This window comes from Macadamia integrifolia, chromosome 4, assembly GCF_013358625.1.
Source record: "Macadamia integrifolia cultivar HAES 741 chromosome 4, SCU_Mint_v3, whole genome shotgun sequence".
Classification (NCBI taxonomy): domain Eukaryota; kingdom Viridiplantae; phylum Streptophyta; class Magnoliopsida; order Proteales; family Proteaceae; genus Macadamia; species Macadamia integrifolia.
In genome coordinates this window covers 15,064,284-15,090,841 of record NC_056560.1, presented here as the reverse complement: position 1 = coordinate 15,090,841, position 26,558 = coordinate 15,064,284, and the positions used below count along the sequence as shown (strand labels likewise).

The 26,558-nt window shown below is 37.6% G+C and overlaps 1 protein-coding gene and 1 long non-coding RNA gene across 3 annotated transcripts; one reads left to right on the top strand and one right to left on the bottom strand.

Moving 5' to 3' along the window:
• Positions 1 to 3,235: 3,235 nt before the first annotated feature.
• LOC122076691 (cullin-3A-like) lies at positions 3,236 to 13,674 on the top strand. Its single transcript, XM_042642134.1, has 2 exons — positions 3,236 to 4,111; positions 11,274 to 13,674. Exons 1-2 carry the CDS (start codon positions 3,951 to 3,953, stop codon positions 13,312 to 13,314), a joined length of 2,202 nt encoding a protein of 733 aa, XP_042498068.1. The 5' UTR covers positions 3,236 to 3,950; the 3' UTR covers positions 13,315 to 13,674.
• A 3,507-nt stretch (positions 13,675 to 17,181) lies between these two features.
• On the bottom strand, positions 17,182 to 26,445 carry LOC122076030. Of its 2 annotated transcripts, XR_006139414.1 has the most exons (5): positions 26,205 to 26,445; positions 25,934 to 26,094; positions 24,220 to 24,271; positions 24,030 to 24,114; positions 17,182 to 17,861 (listed from the first exon to the last, which is right to left on the bottom strand). It is a non-coding gene; the product is annotated as an uncharacterized LOC122076030 (long non-coding RNA). The 2 variants fall into 2 exon arrangements; XR_006139413.1 differs by having other exon boundaries at positions 25,934 to 26,440.
• Positions 26,446 to 26,558: the final 113 nt, after the last annotated feature.

The window sequence follows — 26,558 nt, the reverse complement described above, 5'->3', positions numbered from 1 at the left end:
AATCAACTACATCAACTCTACTGATCAAGTTATACCGGTTGGGGTTCTTAGGATCATCAGCGATATTCGCTTAGTGGCGACCATAATTTCTCAATGTTCTTTTTGTCACATATCTAGGGAGGCAAATTATGTTGCCAACACCCTAGCACGGAAGACAGTGTCTCTAGCATGTAAGACAAGCTGACCAATTTCCACTCCGTGGCTACTTGATCTATATAATCAGGAAGCCATTGGCTCCTCATGCAACCCTATTCAATAAAGTTTCCCCTTACAAAAAAAAAAAAAAAAAAAAAGACTCTACCGTGTCTCTAACTCCCACTCCCTCCCTTCTTTGCCTTCTTTGCAAGAATTGAAATCGCCCCCCGGAGCATCGGCAACGATCGCCGATGGAAAATGATTACAGTTAGGGTCAAGGATAAAGAGAAGGGAGGAGGTGAAAACCAGAGAAATAGAGGTTTGTCTTTGATCCCCCTTCAATCATTCATCTCTCTCTCTCTCTCTCTCTACAACTGCTCAGTAACCCAAGAAAAAAAAAATTTGAAAACAGTCTTTTTCTTTCTTTCTTTCTTTCTTTTTTGTTCAATGGGAAAAGGACAACAACCACATGCGCCCTTGACTACGGAACCACATAAAAAAATCAAAAGAGGGAGGAGGAAATGAATGTCAGAGGTCTCTTACTCGTTAAAACCATATTTTTAGGGTTGTTGCAGAGATCTTCGTTAAACTATTTTTGAGGTCTATTCACGACGTGCAAGACAGTGATAAATCCTAAAATGTTATCTTTCCTTAGATTTTTGTCATCACTTTCTCCAGCTGGATTTGGTAAAAGATCCCATCGAAGTTTGATTTCTTCGGCTAGATATGGTAAAATGAATGATTTTTCGGACGAGAAGAGAAAGAAAGAGAGAGAGGAAAGGTGTAGCAATAGTGGATTGAAAAATTATATATCTTCTCTCAATCCAACAATTTAATTCAAGTTGAACAAATCATACGGTCAAAATCTCGCTAGCATTCCTAATTCCTAGGTACTACGGCTCTCTTTGGTTTAATTTTTATTTGTATTTATTTGACTTATTTATATTTTTTCAAGTTTTTGGTATAGTTTCTAGTACCTATTTCTATTTATAATAAATCACAAATTACTCTCAAGCTATTTGTGATTTGTGGCATCAAATCATTTATGTTGATTTTTGCTTCCTTAAATGAGCATGTGTGCTAAACTACTCAAAATCAATTGTAAATTGGTAACTTCAGTATGTTTTATATTTTCCTAATAAAAAACCCAAAATCCTATCATCTCTCTCACTCGAAGCTCGAAGCTAAAGGTGAAAACTGAAACTTATTTTTTCATTATATAATATATTTTATAAATAATAACCAAACAAATAATATTTGTGTCCATAATTTATTGTCACAAATAATTTCTGAAAAATAATTAATAAATACAAATAGCAGTCATACCAAAGAGAGCTTGTGCTAGCATACCTATCCCTCTCTCATTTTTTATATTATGATATCCGAATTTTTTGCCTAATTTTTACTTTGGTAAAAGAATAATTCTTGAATCTGAATTCGGATTTTATTTTACCCTTTTTTTTTATCGAATTTGTAAATTAATCAATCCAATTATTTCAAATATATCCAAAATCCGAATTTGCCAACTAATCATCCTCCTAGCTACCCTTGTTTTTTTGTTTTTTTTTTTCTATCATCCAAACATTAGCTTCATGTTTGGTTGGCCCAGCCGGTTAATCCAGTTCTCAGAAAAAAAAATTTTATTGGACGTACATGATAAAGGGCCGAGGATTCTAGATTCTTTTTTTCTTTGGCGGAAGAGGATTCTAGATTCTAGCCTAATATATAGGAGGAGTATAGGCTTTGACGGTCAAGGACTCTGTGCCTCTAACAGTACCTCTCACCGTTGATTAATCAATGAAGGATGATTGGGCACCTCCTATGTTAGTTCTCAATGAACGACTGATGAATGATGCAATACAGCAATGATTCCCATCCATCGGTTAGTGTGACAGATTCGACGATTGAGTGAACGTTCCTGATTGACGCGAGGAGTTAGCCGTTTGTACTGATCTGAAGGATAAGGCCTATGGATTCATGGGATAAAAATCGTCTGTTTTTCCCCATCCCTGTGTTTTCTTGTTTTGCTACCTGCAGAAGACGACATGTGGCATTAATTTATCATCAACGGTCAATATTACATCCAATTTACAAGTGAGTTTGGTTTTTAATTCAATCTTGACCGTTGATGATAAATTAATGCCACATGAAACAGGGATGGGGAAAAACAGACGATTTTTTTCTGGATTCATGGCGGATAAGAGTCAAATAAATTAAGGGTGTCAAATCGAAATTGAAACTGAAAACTGAATCCAGATCCGAACTGAATACCCTTAACCAAATCCAATCCATTATAATATGGTTAAATCTTGGATTTGAAATAAGTATTTATTTTTCTGTTATATTTGGATCTGGATTTATGCCAAGAATCGACGGTTCTAACTAAAATCGGACCAGATAACTTCATATCCACTTTTTCCTCTTTAATTAAAAACTTTACGTTACTTATATAAAAACTCGATATATTCAATCTCCTAAATGATAAATCATCTTATAGAGTTTCAATTATAGTCCAACTCTAAGACCCTCTTTTTTTTTTTTTTTCCTGTTGCATTGGGACTCATGAATCGCGAGTTAAAACAATCTACTTAATTGTAACTCTTTAAGTTTGAAGTATTATGTTCTTCCTCTTCTCTACATATTGTGTTTTAAAGTAATGAAATTCACGATATTAGCAGTTCAATAGATGATCGATAGCTCATGATATTTTTTTTTTTTTTTTTTTTCATTATTTTGTTGGGTAAGACCAATAACATAGTGAATAGACATTTATATTTTGTCTTCTGAATAGCAGCTGCATGACAAATCGAATTTGAAACTAGATACTGTAACAAAATAAGAACCGAATAAAGAATCCAAATAAGAACCAAAACCGGATCGGAACCAGATAGACTGGGTACGAGTACCAATTTTCAGAATTGAGATGGGACTTGATTCGATTATAGATCACATTAACACTTCTTGGAACCAAAACCAAAATCAGACCGAATACCTGGTTCCGGACCGATTGACTCCCTTAAAATAAATGCCATAAATAAACCAAAGAAAAGACCGAAGGAATTCAATTTTTTTGAAACGTTCGTTTTTTCCAAAATAAAAAATTAAAAGAAGGGAAAGAAAAGAGGAGAAAGGGAGAGGAAGAAAAGAAAGAAAATAGGGGTTGGAATCTGGAAACACTTCAGATTGAAGCCTCGAGATTACAGCTGTTGAGGGTTTCCTTCTCCGATCCCGTCTTGTGTGTTTTCATTGCTTTCGATCCCTTGTCTCCTCCCTTCTTGTTAATTTTGGCCTAAAGCCCAACCCTTGAATTCAATTTTTATTTATTTATTTTTTCGGCGAGATTTAGGCGGTTCGTCGGTTCGTCGGTTCATCCTCCTCTCTGATTCGTGGAAGGAAGTCTGTTTGGTTATGTTTGGGCTACGAATTAAGATTGCTTCTTATAAATCCAGATAAGGATTCTAATTTCAGGTTTCGCAGAGCTGAGGCCGTTCTTGATTGTTTGATTTGGTGGCTGTGGCTGTAAACCTTCGGTTATTTGAATGGTTTCCTACAGGAGATCAGTTGGTGGAGTAACAATCATGGATGGCGGAGCAATTAATTCAGTTATGTGCGCTAATCTTGTGATCTGAGGTTGGTTTTTGTGGTTCGTTTTGTAGCGGGAAGTGTGTCGTTCGCCTCAAGTGTCGATCTCAAAATTTATCGTTGGCAGAGAATCCATTTTGTGGTTTAGTTGTTGATATATAATCCACTTTTAGGGTTTTTGGTCTGAGGATTTGAGGCGGCTCCAGCAACTGTGCTTCTTGTAAGGAGGAAAGATGAGTACTCAGAAAAGAAGTAATTTTCAGATAGAGGCATTTAAACATCGGGTGGTTGTGGATCCGAAGTACGCAGAGAAGACATGGAAGATATTGGAGCATGCGATACATGAAATATATAATCACAACGCGAGTGGACTGAGTTTTGAAGAACTATATAGGTTTGTCTATTGCCTTTCCCTTCAATTGTCATATTTTTCTGCTTTTAACGAGTATTCTTACTTCATTCAGATTACAACTTTCGTATTTAAGAATTTTGTGCTTACTAACTTTTGCTTATGAATTCTGTCCAATATGTGCTCTACTGTATCTTCGTGGGTTTCATTTTTTTTTTTTAGTATTGATTTGGATTCTTTCTTGCAAATGTCATTTAAGGACCACTTTCTAATTTTTGTTGATCCAGTTCCCTATATTTGCATTACCAAAAAAAAAGTTCACTATATTTGCTAATTGTCATGTGAATTGCCTGCCACCGATTGCTGATTGCAGCTAAGACTTAGTAAGGGGTGATTTTTTTTTCTTAAAAAGTGTGGCTGGTGGAGGATCCACCTCTTAGCAGTGCATGCAAGTTTAACTAGATTGGCTTAGTTGGATTTTGACTATGTGGAAATATTGCAAATGCATTTCCAAAGGAGAGAATCTGGAACTGACTACGAACCGGTTCACCAAACAGAGAAATAGGACTGTTTAAGGAGAAAACTGATATTTCGAAGCAGAGAAATCAGATTGGTCTGATTTTGTGGTCTTCTCTAAGAGCAGAATAAGTCTGCCAAACATCTCAGATGGCTAGATGAGTTTGTGTACACAAATCCTACTACCAGTAGAAAGCTAGTAGCAGTACTAGAACTAGCAAATAAGCAACTCAAACGCAACAGAGTAAATCAGAATTTCTGAGAAAAGATAACCAGGAACTAGAAAGCAAATTTTGAAGTAAAACAGAGTAGTATTCTAGTTGCCATGCTCAGAACAAGCTAGCAGGAAATACTTAGCAGAACAGGTGACTCAGGTACTAGAATAATAAAATAAACTGACCTGTTTATAAGAATAACGAAGTAGAATAAGAGTAGTGATAGAACAGGCCAAGGATCTACCTGAAACACCCTTGCAATCCATCAAGTATAGACTGAGGAATCCAGTCAGAAAAACAGTACTGTATACGAAGCCAATTTTAGAAAATCTGAACTGTATTACTACTCAAATTTTCTTTTGGGGGGGGGGGGGGGAAGGTGGGGGTATGACTTTACACCTATTTATAAGATTTGGAAGGACCAATTCAGGGTTGGAATTGGACCGACTTGGACCAACTCCTGGACTGAAACGAGAACAAAGTTCGAAAACGACTAAACAACTCTATATCTATCGACCAGCCATAGTAGGTATCCTAATCCCTCTAGAACTCTTAATAAATAATCATAATATAAGATGGAATTTAACTCTTAATCCAGCCATGTCTATGAACTAACTTTGCAATCAGAAAATAAAAATAAAATTCTAAAGAAACCTCACGACTAGAACAGAGCTTGAACTCCTAGTAACAGTAGGAATTATCTATCGCAAGACGCAAGGACTATTCAGATTCTTCTTTTAGCTTTGGATAGGGCTTCAAGACCACTGGAGGGAAAAAATTGAAAATGTGTCAGTCACTAATAATTTTCTTTCTTGATTCATTAACGTTAGCTGCCTTCTATTTCCTTTTTCTGTTGAAACACCTACGTGAGTTCTCTAGTGGAAAAATTTGATATCTTTTTCTTTTCCTGGTAAGTGGCTGAAATTTCGTACCAAAAATAGCTCGATGACAAACATATGTAATGGTGTAATGCAGGCCTGGTTTAAGGCTTGGTTTAAATTGGGCGAGGTTTTAGTATTAGTTTGGGTTGGACCTTAATTTTTTTGTTTTATTACTGTAATGAGGCTATTTTATAAGTCCAAAGTGGGAGTAGAAGGGTTTACACTAAAATTATTAGTTTATTTAAATGGGTTCCTCTCATCCTCACAGCCAGAGATCTCGCTCACTTCTTATCTTTTCTCTCTCCCCATGGTTGATGATATTCTTCATGTATTGTTTTCTTATTTCTTCTTATCTCTCTTCTATTTATTTTTTCAGTTTTAAATCCTAATTTTAAAGAGGATTTTATTTTCACTCCAATCATAACTTCCTTGTCTTCCTCATTTATTGGGACAGCATGTCAGATCAGATTTTTTACTCCCCCATATTCTTCTTTCCAATGCATGATAGTTTTGGATCCTAAATTTTTGGATCTAAGCTTCCTCACTTTTCTCTCCTCTCAATTTCATCACATCATTCTCCATAAATTGAGCTAATTAAATTCTATTTTATTTCTGAAAATTATCCTTGAAATCTAGTAGTTATTCTGATGAAAATATGGCCGTTAATTTTGAGATCAAATCTGGCTCACATCTAGCTGTCAGATTGGGATCTTTTCCATTTGAGTAGTGGGCCCATTACTCGCAGGCCAATCAGATCTGATCAAATATGCATAAATAGGATACTGCAAAAGAGGATTCAGTTTGGCTTTTAACTTCTGAGCTTTGAGTGAATTGCATTTTAGAAGAATCTCAAGCTTTGTATGAGATTCTGGGGTTGAGTATTGATAATAAAAGATTATACCAAATGGGAATATTTGAACTCCCTATGAAGGAATTTTCTTTTTGGTGAGGATATAGGTGTCTCTCCGAGAAAGGGATTTGCAGCTAATGGAGGGTCAGAAGGAGAAATAAATGAATAATTAGCAGGAGAAAGCAAGAAAAGTAGGAAGAAATAAATGTTCCTTGCATGTTTGTGCTGAGAGACCTTGAGCACTGTTGATTTTTAATGTAATTTTTGGGTATTTAAACCTTTAATCTCTAGATGAGTTCGATTCTTTAATCTTTGATCTTGACTTAGTTATTAGTTTTTCCCTAATTGGAGGAGCAAGTTGAAAGAGAAGTTGATGCAAGAGTAGTAGTTCTTTGGACAAGGCCGATCCCGTTGGGAATTCAGAAGGATGTGAACTGGGTCCAATTTGTATTTTAGTTCAGTAGGATATTTAGGGTATTTTAATTTTATGGTTTATTTTGTAATTGGATATGTATTTTATTAGAGTAGTTGATGTTGATTAGGAGATTGAGTTAGTTTCCTTATTTAAGTCTAGCTGAAGTTTCCTTGCTGGAATTAATTTTGATTCTTAGAGTCTATGCATGTAACCTGTTATTGAGAATGAACTTAGATTTGAGAATGGAATGATTTTCTTATTTCTCGGGTGCCTCGGTGCCCCGTGTGTGTGCAAACTCTCCCCTCTTATTCTGTGTGATCTCTCTCTTCTACTTCTTCTTTCGTGCTACTGTTCTGTGCTAGTGCTACAGAAGTTCCCTCCTTTTGGCTATCATTCCGTCCTTCTTCTACAACATTGGGAGATCAATCACCATCTATGCGCGGTCATACTTATCGATTCCCAGCACCATCACCCTGCTGAAATAGGATTTCTGAGCTGAATTCTATACCTGGTTATCCCTCTGCCGCCAGAATCTATTTCAGTGAGATCTCTTGGATTCTTGGCCTGTTGGGTGGATCGATTATTTTTAGGTATTTAGAGAATCAAGAGTTGTTATTCCTTTCCCCAAAATCCCAGCTCAATTGGATCAAAGTTGAGAGAGTTCTCTCAGCCATAAGGGGAAGCCATTCTCCTCTAGTTTCTGCTTTTGTATTTGGCTGAGAAATCGTGAGGTTGAAGACAATATCCTCTCCCCTTTGATTCCTCTTTTATCTTTATTTTTATTGCCCTGCTTTCCTTATTACCCCTCACTCTCTCATTTTTTACTTCTTACCCTCATCGCTTATTTCCTGCCAAGTTTGTTCCCACTTAATAAATTTTAATTCCACTTATGTCCTTGCATTTGTTCTATCAACTGACCTTTTCCTGTTTGGTTAATTCTGGCCATGCCACCACCCCTCCCCTCTTTTAACTTTGAGATATTTACAGATCTGCTACTCAGTTATTGAGTTGAACTATTTAGTGATTGGGTGGGCCCGTAGCAGACCAAATAGGATAATTCGTGACCTGGGTTCCACATCAGGAGTCGGAGGGTGCTTACTTGGAACATTGATCTTTCTTCAGCCTGAAGACTTTCATTATCAAATGTTGAAGTCTTCCATATAGTTAAAGATTCAGTTTAACATAGGTATCCATCAGTATATTCTTCATCATCAATATTATTCTTATCATAGGGGAACTGACTCTGACAGAGTAGAAGCCTTTTGAGCTCTATTGCCTAAATAGTTGTCATGGGGCCAAGGTGAGCCATGGTGGTTTATACTTTATAGGCTCCTTGGTGCATAGGTGACACATAGACGACTGATATATTTTAGGTAAGTATCCCCCTCTCCTTGTGCTAATTTCAGTTCTATCTTTCTTTCTTTCTTTCCTGCTAACGACGGGTATCCAGGCCTTTGGCTTGATCAGTCCCGCGAGCCCATACTGACCTCACAACCACGTCAACCGGGTCATATGGGGTTGAATGAGAACCATTCAACTTTCATTGAAAGCAGTGAAGACCACTAAACACCCCCATGTGAGTGGCCCCAAGGAGGTAAGAGAAGTTGAACTCAGAACCACACGCTTCCTGAGGCAAAGGTCCTTTGTCAACTCGGCTACCCCCTTGGGGTTTCTATGTATGTTTCATTATTCTTTTTCCCATTCCTTCCCTCTTCCCACCCCTTTCCCACCATATTTTCTCATTTTGGTCTAAAACTGGCCTGGGTACCTAGATACATAAGGTGACTTGCCTTCGAGTCTTGGACATTTGCTGCTTGGATGCAAAGTAATTTTGGATAAAAAAAAAAAAAGTTTCAGAACATAGTACTGCCAGGATAAAACTTCAATAACCTTGATGTAGTTGATAAACAACTCCATAGAGAATCTTCTATAATGAGTAGTCTTCATGTATATAGAATTGCTGAAGAGAACCCTAGTTTTCCATTGACATTAACTAGGTCTTCATTGTAAAAAATTGCAGTAAAGGGTCGCTGCATACCACGAGAGAGAAATCTAAATAGGGTCTCTTAAAACGGTAATGTTGTAATTATTGATTAAGAGATCTTTGATACCATGTGACAATATCAGAAACCAAAACCAGTAATCACAACCAAGGGGTGGTGGGAGAGAGAGACTGCTAAAGAAAGCAGTCGATGGATATGGCAGTCCCCCTCCATCATGTGTTTATATATACCAACAAGGCAGGGACTAGAGGCTTCCTTAGTCCTTGCAATGATTGAATTTTAACTAGGACAGCAAATAAAACAAAAGATGGACTCTACTACTAAGATATAGTACGATAGGGACACTCTCCCTATTGTGGTTAATTACAAATAAAACATTGTACTGCAGGGGTTGACAATAATACCCCCACGGTACAATCCTTAACATGCTTAGCATCATGATTGTATATACCTAAACCTCAGTAGCTTTCTTTAAACTTCGGGCTTCCATTTGGTATGTTTTCATTTAAAACATTTCTGATATGGCTACCAACACATCACCCAAAGACTGGGGCTTAGATGCTTTGTCCTTCTAATGTGGTACTGTATTTGAGAGAGCAAAACAGTACCAAGAACAAGATTGAAATACAGAGAATAAAATCCAGATTTAGGCAAGGTTTATCTAGCCCCAGGTTTTGCTAGGCCAAATTACCGAGATCTGGTATTTTTTCCGAGATCTGATTGAATGTTTTGAGAATTTTTTTTTACCTAAAACTGTTCTTGAGAAGAAAAGGATCTCCAAAGGTTGATGATGAAGTGATAATCTCCAATCTCCAAGTGTTAAGGTTGTTAATCTACACTTTAGAGGAGAGATTTAGCAAGAAAAATCACCAAAACTCACATTTTTTTCACAGCAGCGCGAGTTGAGGGTCGAAATTATGTGTATACCCCATGCCACTTGGTCTTGAGTCGAGTCAAGACCGAGATATTCACCTATGCTCTCGTCTCACCAAGACGAAAGAAAAAAATGGTTAATAACAAGATCTGAGATCTCGGCACTGAGATCTTGAACCATGGATTTAGGAGAAATCAAATAGAACAAGATTGAATGGTCTGATGGGCCTGAAATTCAGGTTGAGTTGTCTATTCAGAAGATGGAGTCGTTGCAGAAAATTTCAGGTTGGTCCACAGATTGGATTAGAAATTATGCAGCAATCCTAGTAGCACTAGGGGGTCTAACAGTAATTTAGTACCTCAAAACAGAAAGCATAATATGAGAGTATGATGATCAATTGATCCAGATCATAGACTATGAAATTCAGCAATAACAAATTGCTAAAACCAGTAAATCAATTAAACATTCAGATGCACAGAGCAGTAATTCTGATATATAGACAGAATTGAAAAAAACAGGAATAATTCCAAATCGGCATGTCATAATCTGCCCAAATTGAATTCGAGTTCTATTTTAGATGGATAGAACATTCAATCAAGATTTGGAATGATATTAATGGTCGGATTACTTAATCTCAAAAAGCATGTAGCATATGAATATATGATCATCTTCTAGAAGGAAGGTTCTAGTTGCAGAAAATTCTCAGAAATAGAACTTACTAGTTAATGGCAGTGAATAGTGAAGAATCAGCAAATCCAGTAGAAATTAGTAGCACAAGTGCAAGAAGAATGAAAATAACACCCAGGCTTCAAACACCAATCTTCTTGACCAAACTGTTGATCAAACACAAGAGGCCTTCAAGCATGAAAAAGCAAGCAAAAAAGCTGCAATTTTCTTTACTAAAGTCGTGTACAATGCTGGCCTCCCTTACAAACCTATATAGAGGACTCAAAAGTAGACTCTTACACTAAAAAGGAAAGGCCTAATCCAATCCTTAACTAATAAGGTAATTTAAACTGATTAGGAAACTGAAGTAACAAAGAATTAACCAAGGCCCCGTATGCCTTGCCTTTACCCATATTATAAGCCCATTACAATGAAAACTCGTTGAATTAAAGGTCCAAGACATATATAACCCAACGCAAAGCTTATTTCTAGTTAAATAAGCTCATTTAGCATGCCAAAAATTACCTGTGTAATACTTCCTCGAAAATAAATTTTATTTTTAAAATTTGTTTTGTATTTGTTTGCCATTTGTCTTTTTTCCTTTCTGATTGTACACGATGAGGAAACCATTTTCAGGACTGGTTGTTTGAAACAAAGAACCTAGAAATATTTGGGCATTGTTCTGAGATGGTTATGTGTGAGAACGCTACTTTAACTGCTAAATATTTTATCTCTTTTGCATTTGAGAATTTTTTTTCTCCTGATGCTCGAACCACTTTTGACTCAGGAATGCTTACAATATGGTGTTGCACAAATATGGAGAAAAACTGTATTCCGGACTTGTGGCAACGATGACGATGCATCTAAAAGAAATATCCAAATCTATAGAAGCTGCTCAGGGAGCTTTGTTTCTGGAAGAGCTGAATAGGAAATGGACAGACCATAACAAGGCATTGCAGATGATCCGAGACATACTAATGTATATGGACAGGAATTTCATTCCCAGCACCCACAAAACGCCTGTCCATGAGCTTGGCTTGAACCTGTGGAGAGACAACATTATCCACTCTCCCAAGATACAGACAAGGCTTCTCAATACACTTCTTGAGCTTGTGCAGAAAGAACGAACTGGTGAAGTCATAAACAGGGGGTTGATGAGGAATATAATCAAGATGCTAATGGATTTGGGTTCATCTGTTTACCAGGAAAACTTTGAGAAGCCTTTCCTTGAGGTATCTTCCAATTTCTACAGTGTTGAGTCTCAGCAGTTCATCGAGTGCTGTGATTGTGGGGATTATCTGAAGAAAGCTGAGAGACGTCTAAATGAAGAGATGGAGAGAGTCTCCCATTACTTGGATGCAAAGAGTGAAACCAAGATAACTAATGTGGTAGAGATGGAGATGATTGCAAACCACATGCAGAGGTTAGTTCATATGGAGAACTCAGGCTTGGTGAACATGCTGGTGGATGATAAGTACGAAGACTTGGGGAGGATGTACAACTTATTCCGCCGGGTACCTGATGGACTCTCTACAATTAGAGATGTGATGACTGCTCATATTCGGGAAACTGGTAAGCAGTTGGTTGCTGATCCTGAGAGGTTAAGGGATCCTGTGGATTTTGTCCAGCGGCTCTTGGATGAAAAGGATAAACATGATAAGATAATCAGTTTGGCCTTCAACAACGACAAGACATTCCAAAATGCTTTAAATTCCTCCTTTGAATACTTCATTAATTTGAATGCTCGGTCTCCGGAGTTTATTTCCTTGTTTGTCGACGATAAGCTTCGTAAAGGCCTGAAAGGTGTCAGTGAGGAGGATGTAGAGATTGTCCTGGATAAGGTGATGATGCTCTTCCGTTACCTGCAAGAGAAGGATGTGTTTGAGAAGTACTACAAGCAACACTTGGCAAAACGACTTCTTTCAGGCAAAACTGTCTCAGATGATGCAGAGAGAAGTCTCATAGTTAAGCTCAAAACAGAATGTGGTTATCAGTTCACTTCCAAATTGGAAGGCATGTTTACAGACATGAAGACCTCTCAGGATACAATGCAAGGGTTTTATGCGTGCCAGGCTGCTGATACTGGGGACAGTCCTACACTGGCCGTCCAGGTCCTCACAACAGGGTCATGGCCAACTCAACCAAGCTCCGCATGCAATCTGCCAGCTGAGATTATGGGAGTGTGTGAAAAGTTCCGAGCGTTTTATCTAGGGACCCATACTGGGCGGAGATTGTCTTGGCAAACAAACATGGGCACAGCTGATCTGAAAGCAACCTTTGGAAGGGGCCAGAAGCATGAGCTGAATGTGTCCACATACCAGATGTGTATACTCATGCTGTTCAACAATTCTGACCACCTGAACTATAAGGAGATTGAACAAGCTACAGAGATACCAGCCTCAGACTTAAAGAGGTGCTTGCAGTCTCTGGCCTGTGTGAAGGGGAAGAATGTTCTTAGGAAGGAACCCATGAGCAAGGATATAGGCGAGGATGATGCCTTTTTCTTTAATGACAAGTTCACAAGTAAGTTCTACAAGGTGAAGATAGGCACAGTGGTTGCACAGAAGGAGTCAGAGCCAGAAAAGCAAGAGACCCGGCAGAGAGTGGAGGAGGACAGGAAACCCCAAATTGAGGCTGCAATTGTGAGGATCATGAAGTCAAGGAGGGTCCTGGATCACAACAACATTGTTGCTGAAGTCACAAAGCAGTTGCAGTCACGGTTCTTGCCCAACCCCGTTGTAATAAAGAAACGGATTGAATCCCTTATTGAGCGGGAGTTCTTGGAGAGGGACAAAGTAGACAGGAAACTGTATAGGTATCTTGCCTGAAAAACAACTTACACCGTGTGCTCATCTCTTCCAGTCAGGGCGTTGCCTTGAGGTGGACTTGTATCCTCCATTTGGTGAGAAAGTGTCCTTGAATTGCTGCAACCTACAAGGCTCCCACCGAATATTTGTTTATTGCCCACCGCTTCTGTTTATTCTCCATTTTAATTGTTCTGCTTTAATTGCCAGATTCGATCATCTCTCGGATAAACTTATGTCCTAAGAGTTCTTGTTGGGCTTTTAATAGAACTGATAACCTGGGGGAGGATGAGGTTGATGAAAAGCGTGCACTGTAAGGAGATATTTGGATGCAGGAGAAATGGTGGTTACTCAATTTTCCATTTTAGTGGTGTTGGGGTTTCATTTATGTAGTTCCCATCCTCGTGAAAAGGCCCAACCTAGTTTTCTGGTTTGTTGAGATAATAAGCCTATGGAGATGGTGTGAGGTGCCTGTGTGGATTTTGCGTTATTAGCTATGGACAATGCTCTTGCTCTCGCAGGAGTACGGGACACAAATTGTGTTGCACCATTCTCTCATGGTGAAGGTGAAGGAGATGCTGCTTTTACCATTCCACACCCGATTAAGGTGACGTGGTGGGACTAGAGCCATAGTAGCTTGAGTACAAGAAAACTAAGGTGCAGGAAATAGTCCATTATGATTTTATATATTTATTAAAATGGAAAAGCTTCATCCTCATTGTGACATGTGGAATGATGATGTAGCCATTCTGACCATTAGTTAGATATCATGGGGCTTGGATTAGTCATCCTCTGAAATATCATATCAAAGTTAAATTCGATCAAATACTTGTGTATTGGCATGAAAATAACTATCGGCCATTATTGTACACTCCTATGGTCCAGAATTGCAAGTCTTGGGGCCCGTTTAGTATCGTTTCTGTTCCAGAAACGCCATTTCGTGTCAAAAACGAAAATTTCAGTTTCTGTGTCAAAACGCAGTTTTTAAACAAAAAAATGGTGTTTCAAAATTTCAGATTTTTATCGAGATTTTTTTTTTTTTTTTTTAAAATAAAACGAAACTGGGAAAACGGAACTCCATTTTGGAGTTCCGTCCAATTTCGTTTTTTCAGTTTTTTTTTCACCTTTTGTTCCAAAAAAATAGAAACGGACCATAAGTGCACCAAACAAAAGATTCTGTTTTTTCGTTCCAATAGAACGAAAAAACTTCAGAAACGCTTTTTTGAAATGATACCAAACGGGAGCCTTGATTTTTCCACTTACAAATTCTGTTTGGATTTAAATTTCACATATGAGCCACTTTGGAGGCTACCTGACCATTAATTTTGGTTTTCATCTGATTTGCTACGTCATATATATTTGGGCTGCCTTACCAAGTTATGAAGGTTTGGCTGCTCTGAAGAGTTTTACCATTATGCCTTGTTTGTTTTGCTGTAGAATTTTGTATGAAACCAATTTTATAAGAAATACGAGTCCAAATACTCACATACAACCATCCCAACTTTTTTTCAAGTCTAGATCTATATGCTAAATTATGAGTGATGTATGCTGCCTATCCTCTTTCAAAACGGTTCATTTGTTTGATTACAAACCGAAATTGTGACCATACTCCTTTTATTCTTGTGAAACGACGTGTGTCAATGACATTGTCCAATGAACACTAGGATAGCCTAGCAGTGGTAGTTTTGGCTTGAAGAGTCGACGCCTAGGGGAGGAGGTCATGGGATCGAACCCTGTTGTACGCTTTGAGTGTGTGTGTAAGAGTAGGTGGTCGTTGGCCCTATTAACGACCAGTAAGTTGGCTGTTCGCGGTGCTTAGTAGGATAGAGTAGCAAAAAAAAAGAAAAAAAAAAAAGTCAATTACATTGTCTAGAAATGTAAATTCTCAAGAACCGTTGGTCTCAAGGTGACAATCTTAGGTCAGACGGTAGTTTGGGGAGTTCTCATTAAGTCCTCCACACTCTTCGCAGCTTGCTCTGCTCTAACTCTTAACTCTGGCTCTTCTTCTTCTTCCTTGTCCCCGGACATGCTCATTGTTCGGGCATTCGAATTAAGGCGTCAATGCCCCACATAACTCTCTCTCCCTTTTTGGTTCAATCAAGATTAAATGTTCCAATCTCACAAATGAGAGTGAATCCATGGCTGCTGTCCTGCTGCAACAGTAGGGCGAGTTTGGATGAACAAGAGAGAAAGGCAGGCCAAGAGAGAGAGTGAAGGTTTTCAATCAGTTTCTGGAATAGCCACGAGGAGAGGTTTTCAATGTTGTGTTGCCGGAACACTCACTTGTTCAGTTGCTGGTATAACCTCAGGAAGAAGAGATAGAGGGGGATTCCAATCGATACACCTCCTCCCCATGGTACCATCCTCTCATTGTATGCTTGCATTGAAGAGGATGCTTGCATTCTTCAATTTAAATTAAATGTGGAAAGAGGCTGGTGGAACTTTGGATTATCAGAAGAAGCATTCATCTTGCTTGGGGCTGAGTAACTGACATTTAATCGACTTCTAAATACTTGTTGACTTCGTATTATCCGTGTTCAAGGATGCAAGGTTTCACTTCCATTGTTGCTCACCGAGTTTTGCTTTTAGATGTATTACACTTTCTACACCAAGATTGGACTGTTCGGGTTAGACACTCTCCTCCCCGCAAACAGAGAATCAAATATACTGGCTTAGATGTATTACACTTTCTCCAACATGCTCCATTTTGATGCAATTGGTGTTGAGTTAGTCTTATTCGGTGTTTTGATCTTCATGGGAATTAAGGCAGCGTTTGATAACGTTTCTGCTGTTTTTGTGTCTAAAAACAGAATAATTGATTTTTCATATGTCTGGGAATATAAATGGATTTTTTTGTGTTTGATAACTTGTTTCTCGAGTTGAATAGGGTTGGCTGGAGTCCTTGGGTCAGTGTGCATTTTTCAAGGGAATTCGAACTTCAATCTCCAGCAACGATTCAGTATAATCAATTTATGAGGGTCCGAAAAGAATTGGAAGAAATCCACAAAGGAATCGGCGGATTGGATTTAAGGCTTTCACCAGCAAAGCAAAAATTCGGTGTATTCCTTCTCATTTCCTTGGAGAACCTTCGAACTTTGGAAAGCCGCCAAGTAAGGTAAATGTTGGGTTGGGAGATGCAACTTTTCATCTGAGGTCCATCGAATTTTTGGCTCACAAGTTGTTCCAAGAATAACTCAATCTCCAGCAACGATTCATTATAATCGATTCATGAGGGTCCGAAAAGAATTGGAAGAAATCCACAAAGGAATCGACGGATGTGGATTTAAGGCTTTCACCAGCAAAGCAAAAATTCGGTGTATTCCTTCTTATTTCCTTGGAGAACCTTCGAACTTTGGAAAGCCGCCAAGTAAGGTAAATGTTGGGTTGGGAGATGCAACTTTTCATCTGAGGTCCATCAAATTTTTGGCTCACAAGTTGTTCCAAGAAATGGAAAAACAAGTTTGACTTGTTTCATCAAACCCGTTTCTAGACACAAAAATAAGTATAAATTTCTATTTATATTTCAAAAAGCAAGCAAAATGAAACAGGATTATCAAATAGTTTTTGGGATGTTTTTCCGTTTCTGAACACAGAAAAATGGAAAAATACGTTTCTTAGATTGTTATCAAACAGTGCCTAAGATTTACTATAGAGATGGAACAATTTTGGAAATCATTGTTTTTCCTCTTCAGTTTATATATGATGTGCCTGAATATGAACTTAAAGACTCTTATCTAAACCATCTCCCCAACACCTAATGTTTAGGGATACCATTCATCGTTGTAAAATGCTTATTTGAGAATCAAAGATTGTAGCTTATATTGGATGAGTTATTCCCATGGCCTCCCGGGATCTAAAGAGAAACAATATATTTTATCTAATCATCTCGACCTTTGTTTTGTAAAATACTCACTGATTTCCACCAAGGTAGCCACTTCCATGGCTTAGGAACAAAGACTTTTAACTGCACAGCAATGCCTAGTTTCTCCCACTCCTGGACCTCACAACATAAGAGATGTCCTTGAAACATATAAAAATCGAACATCCAACATCGGTTCTGTTTTGATCTGCAACTGCCCTGTTCCTGCGTCTCCATTCTTCTTTGGTTCTGATCATAATAGAGGGTTTAGCTCTGATCAGAGATGGAATAATTGAGGGTGAATTTGTCCGCCAGGGCAGGTTCTTGGGTTCCATTGGAAGTCACCTGGAAAACTGCTTCGAATAACCTTATTAAGACAACTGGTGTTTTAACTTTCAGTCATAACTGTACATTCTAAATGAAATGACATTTTTAACTCCTTCCCCTTTGGAAATGACAACTCTCTCACAAAGAAAATAGAAGAGAGATTACAACTTAAAATTGAAACCACCTCGGTTACGAATCTCAAGAGTAGATTTGGTGTCCAACAGTTTGTGAAATAACTCCCGATGCCATTTAGAAGCAGAGTTGTCCGTTAGCCAATCTCTCAGATCTGTACAATCAGTCCAGATGGCTACAGTTGTGGCTCTCATTGATCTTGCTTTTTGCAGTCCTTGAAGCAACCCTCTTGCTTCTGCTTTCTGTGCCCTCCCTGTATAATCATAATCCATAGAAATAGATATAATTTTTTTATGAAAAAATATTAATAGAAACCCATCCAGGTTGACAAAAATCACTTTTGTATAAAATTTGACAGACGCAATGTGTTGTGCATATGACCCACCTACTGTCCAGACCATTCAATCAGCTGTTAAACTCTTCCATGGAGAAAGTCCAAACCCTAGGATCAACAAGAATACTTGATTTTTTTTTTTTTTTTTTTGGCATAAGTAAACCTGCTCAAACCAATTAGATTTTATATTGGAGTAAGCTGCATGCCTCCTGTAATCTGTATTTGCAATTCTGCTCTATCTAGAGACAAATCTTCGGTTAAGTCATAAACACTCGTCTTTTCTACTACTTCAACATCAAGGTGTCACCTAGGTGGACACCTTGGCATCCAGGCGCCTTGACAACTAAGGTCCCCTAGGCAGGCATCTTGGTTGCCAAGGCATTTTTCATCTTCCCAATCCACTAAATTCTATGTAGCTCCTACTCACCAGTGTGAAAACCTTTCTCTATAGCACATGTTTCACATATCTTATCTAAGCTCAAAAAATAAAACATTCTACAGTTGAAAGCTTCCCCATCTCTCCAATTATTCTAACGCTAGTCGCTGCTGGATCATGCACATGCCAAAGTAAACAAATCAACAACAGATAGGCAACTTCACAAATAGATGGACATGTCAAGAGGAATAAATTGTTCTTCAAATTGGATAAAATATCTCATAAAGCATTTCTATAGACATTAAGAAAGAAAAAACAGAACATCTATGTTTGAAGCTGCATTCGTCAGACTTTGCATGACAGTTGTAACATATATGGCAATAGAGGTGAAAGCTGCATTTCCATTTCCAACTCTCAGAGATTGGGAGAAGAAATCCAGTCACTCAGTTTTGCTACAACCTGCTTAAATTGGTTAAAGAATGTGAAAAGAATAAAATAGTTTACAAGAAGAAAATTCAAAACAAAAAAAAAAAATGAGTGAGTCGTAAGGATGTCCTGCACTACAATAAGCATGCCGTGAACCAGGTAAATCTCTCTCTCTGACTACAAAAAAAATCTGGTCAATTTCTAGTTTTTTTTTTTTTATAACCTCAATCTTCTAATTTTACTTCTCATCAGTTCCCCACAAACTGGTCCATTTATCAGCTTTTCCCCAACAAATTAATGTCCTGCTATGAACAAAGCAGTTCACTGAAGTAGAAAAGGAGAACTAAATGATGGTTGTTGGTAATATAATCAAAATAAAAATAAATGACGGAGATAGTTTCTGATCACGAGTTTTGTTAAAAAATTCTAACCTCTTCTTTATTTCATATAGCTTCCGTATCTCGTAGAGGATGTTGTTGCTCTTTGCGATGATAGGGACTGTTTAAGTACCATGAATCGAATTTCTTTGACAGCCAAATTATTACTTGCATTTTTTAGCTTTTGAATACCAAATTCATTGCTTAATGTGAATGTGTACTATTGAGTCGGTAACAAGCATATTGCAGTATTCATTTTTTTGGGAAATGGGAAGGAATTTGTTAAGAGGACAAGTTGCTCTTAGTGGACTAAGTCCACCATCGGGTAGGAACATAATACAATTGGAAAGTGATGTATTAAATGATGGGAGGGAGAATGACAGCACATCCAAAAAAAAAAAAAATGGCTTGCATGATGATAATAGTAGTCTGAAAGATAAAAATAATTATTTCAAAGCGACGAGAATGAGGACAACAACACATCTTCTGAGTTTATTGTTGACGAGGTTACCAAGGAACAAGACGTCAATCTGAGCTTAAAAGGAAAGACAACTTCCCACAATTAGAATGTTTCATTCGTGAATCAGAACCATCTGTTAGCATGGAATTCGAGAATGAGGAGGATGAATACAACCATTATAAGAACTATACAAAAGAGATGGTGTTTCAATCCAAAAATATGGGGTGGAGGCGTGGAGCACCCAAGAGTTGATAAACATGTCATTGCTAGATCATTTTTATGTGCAAATCAAGGTAAAATGGAGCAATGACAAGTGGCACATGCGAATGACATAAGTTTCGTGCAACAAAGAAAACCAATTGTTTAGCTATAATGAAAATCAAATCCAGAAACGAAATATGGGTGGTGGATCTTTGAGAAAAAGGAGTACAACGATCTACTAGTGGATCCGAATGCTTCTTTTATACTTCGATCACACCAAAAATTTACTAGAGATACAATTCAACTAATATAATAGTTGTATAGGGTGGGACTAAGCAGTCCCACATAATGACAATTCTAAAAAGTTTTAATGGTAAAGAGGAGCATGTTAGTGTAAGTGAGGATTCTTGCAAGAAGTCCAAGCGTAGGAAATCCATAGGGATTGACTGTCAGCAAACACTCAATTTATTGGACAAAAAGGGGGCTTCATATACATGGATTTTTATACAATTTGTGTCAACGAGGAGCAATAGTTGACAAGGAATTTTTTTTTATATAGCCATGCACAAGATCAATATGAGAAGTTTAGTGATATAATTGTGTTCAACACAACTTACAAGAAAAATGAGTACAATTTCCCATTTGCTCCATTTAGTGGTGTTAATCATCACATGCAATGTATATTGTTCGGTTATGGAATAATAGCCAATGAAACAAAGGAATCACTTGTATGTTTTTTGGACATGTCTTCAAGTAATGCACAATATCCATTCGAATGAAATTTTGGCAGAAAAAGACTCTGGAATGATGAGAGCTATATGGTATGTATTTCCATCTATTGTCAAACGGTTTTGTGGGAGGCATTTGGAAAAACCATAGGTTCAACCACATGAGACCATTACACAAGAGATATCCTGAATTGAAGGCAATATACAAGAGTAGCATTAATGATTCAAAACACCATTTGAGTTTGAGGAGAGAAGGGTTAGTATGATACAAAGGTATATTTAAAGAATTATAAGTGGCTATGTTGAAACTTTTTTTGCCGATATGAGTACGATACAAACCATCCACCTTATTTAATGAATTTGTAACACAATATGAATATATTAAGAAAATACATGGAAAAAAATGAAGGCAAACGACAGTTGCTTTAATTAGACTCATTGTCGTATAGCTCATAAAGTTGAGTGAAAATGTTTATATGATAAAGGATTTATGTTTTTCACAGAAGAGTGGTATGCATGCTTTGGATTTGAGGTCAGACAGTGTGATTAGGATCGCAGTTAATAAGTACAATGTGTTTTCGAGGATGGGGATCAGAAGGTTAACATGAATTATGTGCTTCATAACCAAGAGTTCGAAATTACTACTTGTAATAGCAAGATGTTCGAGTTGAAAGGCTTACTTTGTAGACATATATTTAAGTTATATATGATAAATGATAGATCTCAGATTCCACAATCTGCTCAGATGGACCGAAGCTACGATACATGATAATAGTGTAAGTGGATCTACTGATGGTTCATCTCAAGAGTAGCCCCAACAGCCCGTGTGGATCCTTTATGGCGTTGTTAACCAGATAGCCCCTGAAGGATCTCTTTCCCAAAAGAGGTTTGATGTTGCACTTAAAGTTTTGAGAGAAGTAATAACACATAATAGTTTGAATTCTCTTATAGGTGGGTAATGGAAGAATTAGGTGTGGTTCTCAGAGATCGCACTAAATGCATCTTTGTAAAAACACACGTTAGTTTAAAACTTTGAATTCATTTAAAGGTGGTAATGGGAGAATCAAGGTGAGGTTCTCAAAGATCATAGTAAATTCATCATTGTTATTAACATTCCCTCAAAACTTTAAGTGTAGCATCAAACCTCTATTGGGAAAGAGATCCTTTAGTGGCGTTATCCAATTAACAATGCCATAAAGGATCCACGCGATCTGCTAGGGCCGCTCTTAAGATGAGCCCTCAATAGATCCACTCCCATTACTATCATATAGAACAATTTTGGTCCATCTGAGTAAAATATAGTGTTGAGGAATTTGGCATCTATTTGTTATTCAATTACACATTAAGTATGTGTCTCCAAAGTAAGTCTTGCAGCTTAAACATCTTACAACTATAAGTAGCAATTTCGGATTTTTTTGTTGTCACATACATACTTCATGTTAATTTCTCAATCTCATCCCTCGAAAACATCTTGTACCTCTTAATTGGGATTTCCTAATCACACATTCTAACCCCAACAAGCATTCATATCACTCTTTTATGAAAACCATGAACACCTTTGTCATATAACCATTTATGGCCTACTGCTAAACTTTGTAAGATACACGCTAAAAGGTATTAAGTTGACGCAAGTGGCATCTGCCTTCGCTATTTTTTTTTTCTCGTATTTTGTTCACAACTCTTCATATTGTGTTATAAATACATTAACTAGGGTGGAAGGTGTGAAGAAGCCTTTAAGGTATTTGTGCATTAACTCTCCTCTTTGTGTCGTGCTCATATAAGCAAAACAACTGCCAGCATAGCAACATTGTACCCAAAGCTTTCGTATTTTGAATTGTCTCTTCAACCACTTATGATCCTTTGAATTATACATTTCTATCATACTAATAAATCTCTCTTCAAACTGAGATGGTGTTTTTGAATCATTCACGCAACTTTTATATACTTCTTTCAAGTTCAGATATCTCCCGTATAATGGTCTCATCTAGTTTCTCCTGTGGTTCTTCAAAATTCAAATGCCATCCACAAAGCTGATGGGCAGTAAATGAAATACGTGCAGAATAACTCTTATTATTCCTGGATCTTTGCGGGGAAAATTTTCCTTTGGACAAATATTATGCATTACTTGAAGCTACGCTCGAAAATGCTCTGAAAAATTCCTTCATTTCATTGGCTATTAAGCGATAACCGAACAATGTACATTACATATAATGATTAACACTAATAAATGGTGCAAATGGGAAGTTATACTTATTTTTTTAGGAAGTTGTGTTGAACATAATTACAATACCAAATCTTTCATATTGTTTTTGTGCACGAATATCTATCCAAATAATTTGTCAATTGTTGCTCATTTTTTACACATTACATTAAAGAACCATGCATCTAAAGCTCACTCATTGACCAAGTAGTTGATTGTTCCCTACTAGTAAAACCCTATAGATTTCCTACACTTGGACCTAAAAAAAATCCAACATCAATTAGGTACATGCTGCTCTTCATTAGAAAAACTTTTTAAAATTGTCATTATTTGGGATTTTCTAGCCCCACACCCATGCAGTTGTTCTATCAATTGAATTGTACTTCTAGTAAATTTCTGGTGTGACCAAAATCTAACAGACTCATTCAAATCCACCGATGAATGGTTGTGCTCATTATCCCAAATATCCACCACCCATTTTTCGTTTTCGAACTTGATTCTCATTATAGTTCCACAATTAGCTTGCTTTGTAGCATAGGTCATATATTGCGTTCCTCCCTTCTGCTTGCCATTACACTATTTTTCACTTTGATTCACACATAACAAACTATTGGGCAAAAACATGGTTTATTAACTCGAGCGCTCCACCCTATAATTTTAGACTAAAAATCTCATCTCACTTTTAAAACTATTACATTAATTATATGTATCATATTCGGTCTCAAATTCCATGCTAACGGATGGTCCTAGTTCATGAATGAAATTTCTTAGTTGTGCGATGTTGTCATCCCCTTTAAGCTCTAATTGGCAGCTTGGTCCTTGATTGTATCATCAACAATAAATTCAAAGATATACTGCTACCCTAATTCTCATCACTCTAGAAAGAATTGTTTCTTTATCTTCCGAATAATCATTATCATCATGCACGCCATTTTCTTCTCTGCAGAAAATGTTGTCACTTTCCTTCCCATCATTCAATAATCAAATCTCGCAAGTTGTATTATGCTCCCATAAATTGTTTTCCCATTCATTAAATTTTTAAATAGATTATCTGCATCTGAAACACAAGTACTTCTACTCGGTTAGGGGACCTGACCTACTAAGAGTAACTAGTCCTCTAACTGATTCCTTTCTATTTCCACACACGAAAAAAAAAAAGGAGTTATATTGTACTATCCTGCAATATGCATGTTACCTTATAAAGATTTAATAGCAAACACATTCATGCCAAGTAATTAATTTCACAAATTCAAGGGCTGAACCAAGCAAGTAGTAACTTTGTTGTCAAATAAACTCGATTCATGGTACCAGAAAAATACCATCTTCGCAAAGAAGAATAACAACCACCGGAATGCCAGCACGAACACCACCACTTCCTTTTATCAAACTACTCTCTTTTTCTTCCTGCATCACCACAATTTTTCACTATCAAAATAAAAATAAAATAAAGAAGAAGGAGAAAACCTAGTTCAAAGAATCCAATACAAATCATTGAATTCAAACACGTACCTAGGATTTTCATGACCAGCTGAAGTAAACTCTTGTTGCATTACTTGAATACCTAAAGTTCACACACAGATAAATGGTTTAGACAATAGTGAACTAAACCCTCATTCTAATGTTCAACAGTGATGAGGGAGATACCTCAAGCCTCTACAAGAGATGGAAGTTATATGAAGTAGAGAATAGGTTATAAATTTTGGAAATTTTTTGTTTTCCAAAACCGATGATCAGAAACCTCTCTCCATCCTTTATTGTGTTTTGATTGTATTACCAAAATCATTCTTAGGTCTCCCTTTCTACTTCAGTGACCTGCTCTGTTCATGGCATAACATTAACTTGCAGGGGGGAAAGCTGAAAAATGGACCAATTTGTGGGGAACCGAAAGGAGTAAAATTAGAAGAATAAGGTTTTCAATTAGTTAAAAAGATCATAAAAAAGATTATTTTTTTCGCTTAAAGGTAGCAGTGCTTAAGCGTTCAGTTTATATAAGCACCATATTTAGTTTTGACCGTTGATCTTATCTTATATAATCCTAATCGTTTTTTTCTTTCAACCGGTTACTTGCTATTTCGGTTTACCTTTCTAGCTTGGTTTTCCCACATAGGTCATGCCGATGACTCAGGTACTTTCTCTCTCTTCCTGCCTCCTTCCCTCTCTCATTCTTTCCTTATTTCTTATACGTCAGAGAATAGCCACAACAAACCCTTCAAAGTTCAAACCCAGCTCTTCTTAGTGTCAAACGAGCTCAATAAAACTAGATCCTACACCATAGCGGATTCTTCTTATGAACAAGTCGTGCAATAGACATCACCACCATTCCGTTCATGAGTGAGAGGTATTTTAGTCTTTAAAATTTGGAGAGAAGAAGAGGACTCCGAGGAAGTAAATTTCATTACTTTGAGATCACAAAACCTTATAACCACTATTCGTCCTTTTAAACTCTATAAATATATTCCATATACTTGATTGATCACAGATGAAAGTCGGGACAAAAAATTATAAAAGAGAGTTTGGGGAAGAAAAACGGGGTCGCTGAAAGCTACCGTGTTCCACCTTAGTTTGAGAAACCCATTGCTAACCCAAAGCAACCATCTCTACAGATCAATCATCGCACAACGCTGCTTTAGTTGCAGAGTCAAAATCACATAGACGAAGGGGAAGCGAGAACATAAGAGGGTTTGGGGGAGTACGGAAGAGGATTTGATATTTGAGATGAAAGAGTGTTTTTTCCTTGGAGTCTTCTTCATTCACGAGAGTGGTTTGGGTTTCGAGGTGGCTTCAAGAGAGATGTAAAAGAAAAGGCTTTGTACTTAATAGGGAACCGGACGGAGAAGTAGAAAGCCCTAATAAGGCATGAAGGCAATCGATGGCTTAGATTAATTATAAAAAAAATCAACGGTCAAAATTAAATGGGGTGCTTTTACGAAGAAAACGCTTAAGCGCTGCTACCACTCACCCGTTAATGGGCACATTTACAATCAGAGCATTCCTAAGAAGGTTCTGTTGAAGAGAAAAAGCAATCGTGGTCTTCTTTTCACATTACAATCGTGCCCTCCTTTCACAGTACAACTAGCAGATCAGGTTCGATCATTGAACCTAAAACCTTATGTTGGAATTTAATAGACTCATTTCTAAACATCAATGGTAGTATAAACAATAGCAGCAGCAGCAAAGAGAAAGAGAGACACAGGGAAAGACAAAGAAAGAGAGAGAGATTTACTTAGTTCACGACGGGCTTGTTGTATTGCTATTTGATTTGGACGAGCTAGGTCGACCACCATGGGATTCGAGTCCGGTGTGCCGACGGAATCACATTGTCGATGGCGTGGTTTACATATGGTAAACCAAAAACTGAGCGCTCTTCACTGAAACTGGTTGTCACTGTGACGGAAAGTAATCGGTGAGCAGGGTGATATTCTGGTTGGGATTAATCTCTTTCTAGATGTTTGAGGAAACTGAAGCAGATATAAGATGCGCTCATGAGTCCTTACATGTTTGTTCACTTCAGCCTGCCCTGCAACTCTCACCGCCGACTTCCACACCCTCTCTTAAATCTTTCTTCTCATCAGTTGCATCGGTACCACCGTATCAATTATTTGTGGCACTTCTACTACTAAATTCCCCTAGTGGCAGCCTCCAGCCCTGAAGTGAAGCTGTGAAGATCGGTGGTGAGATACTGCACGACTTTCCAGTTTCCACGGCCCTCTTGCTTTCACGTCTCTCGTTAGTTACAAGAATGGCTTCAAGAATCGGGAATGGGTGGATTCGGATCAGAGTCGCTCGTGAACGATCTTGATTCCAGCGGCCCAGCCATCCGATGGACCGATAGATCCGTTACGGCAGCC

Excerpts from the sequence above, each read along its gene's own strand:
- LOC122076691 (XM_042642134.1), top strand. The coding sequence starts at position 3,951 with ATGAGTACTCAGAAAAGAAGTAATTTTCAGATAGAGGCATTTAAACAT. Across the intron at positions 4,112-11,273 it reads AGTTTTGAAGAACTATATAG|GAATGCTTACAATATGGTGT; the intron begins GTTTGTCTATTG and ends CTTTTGACTCAG.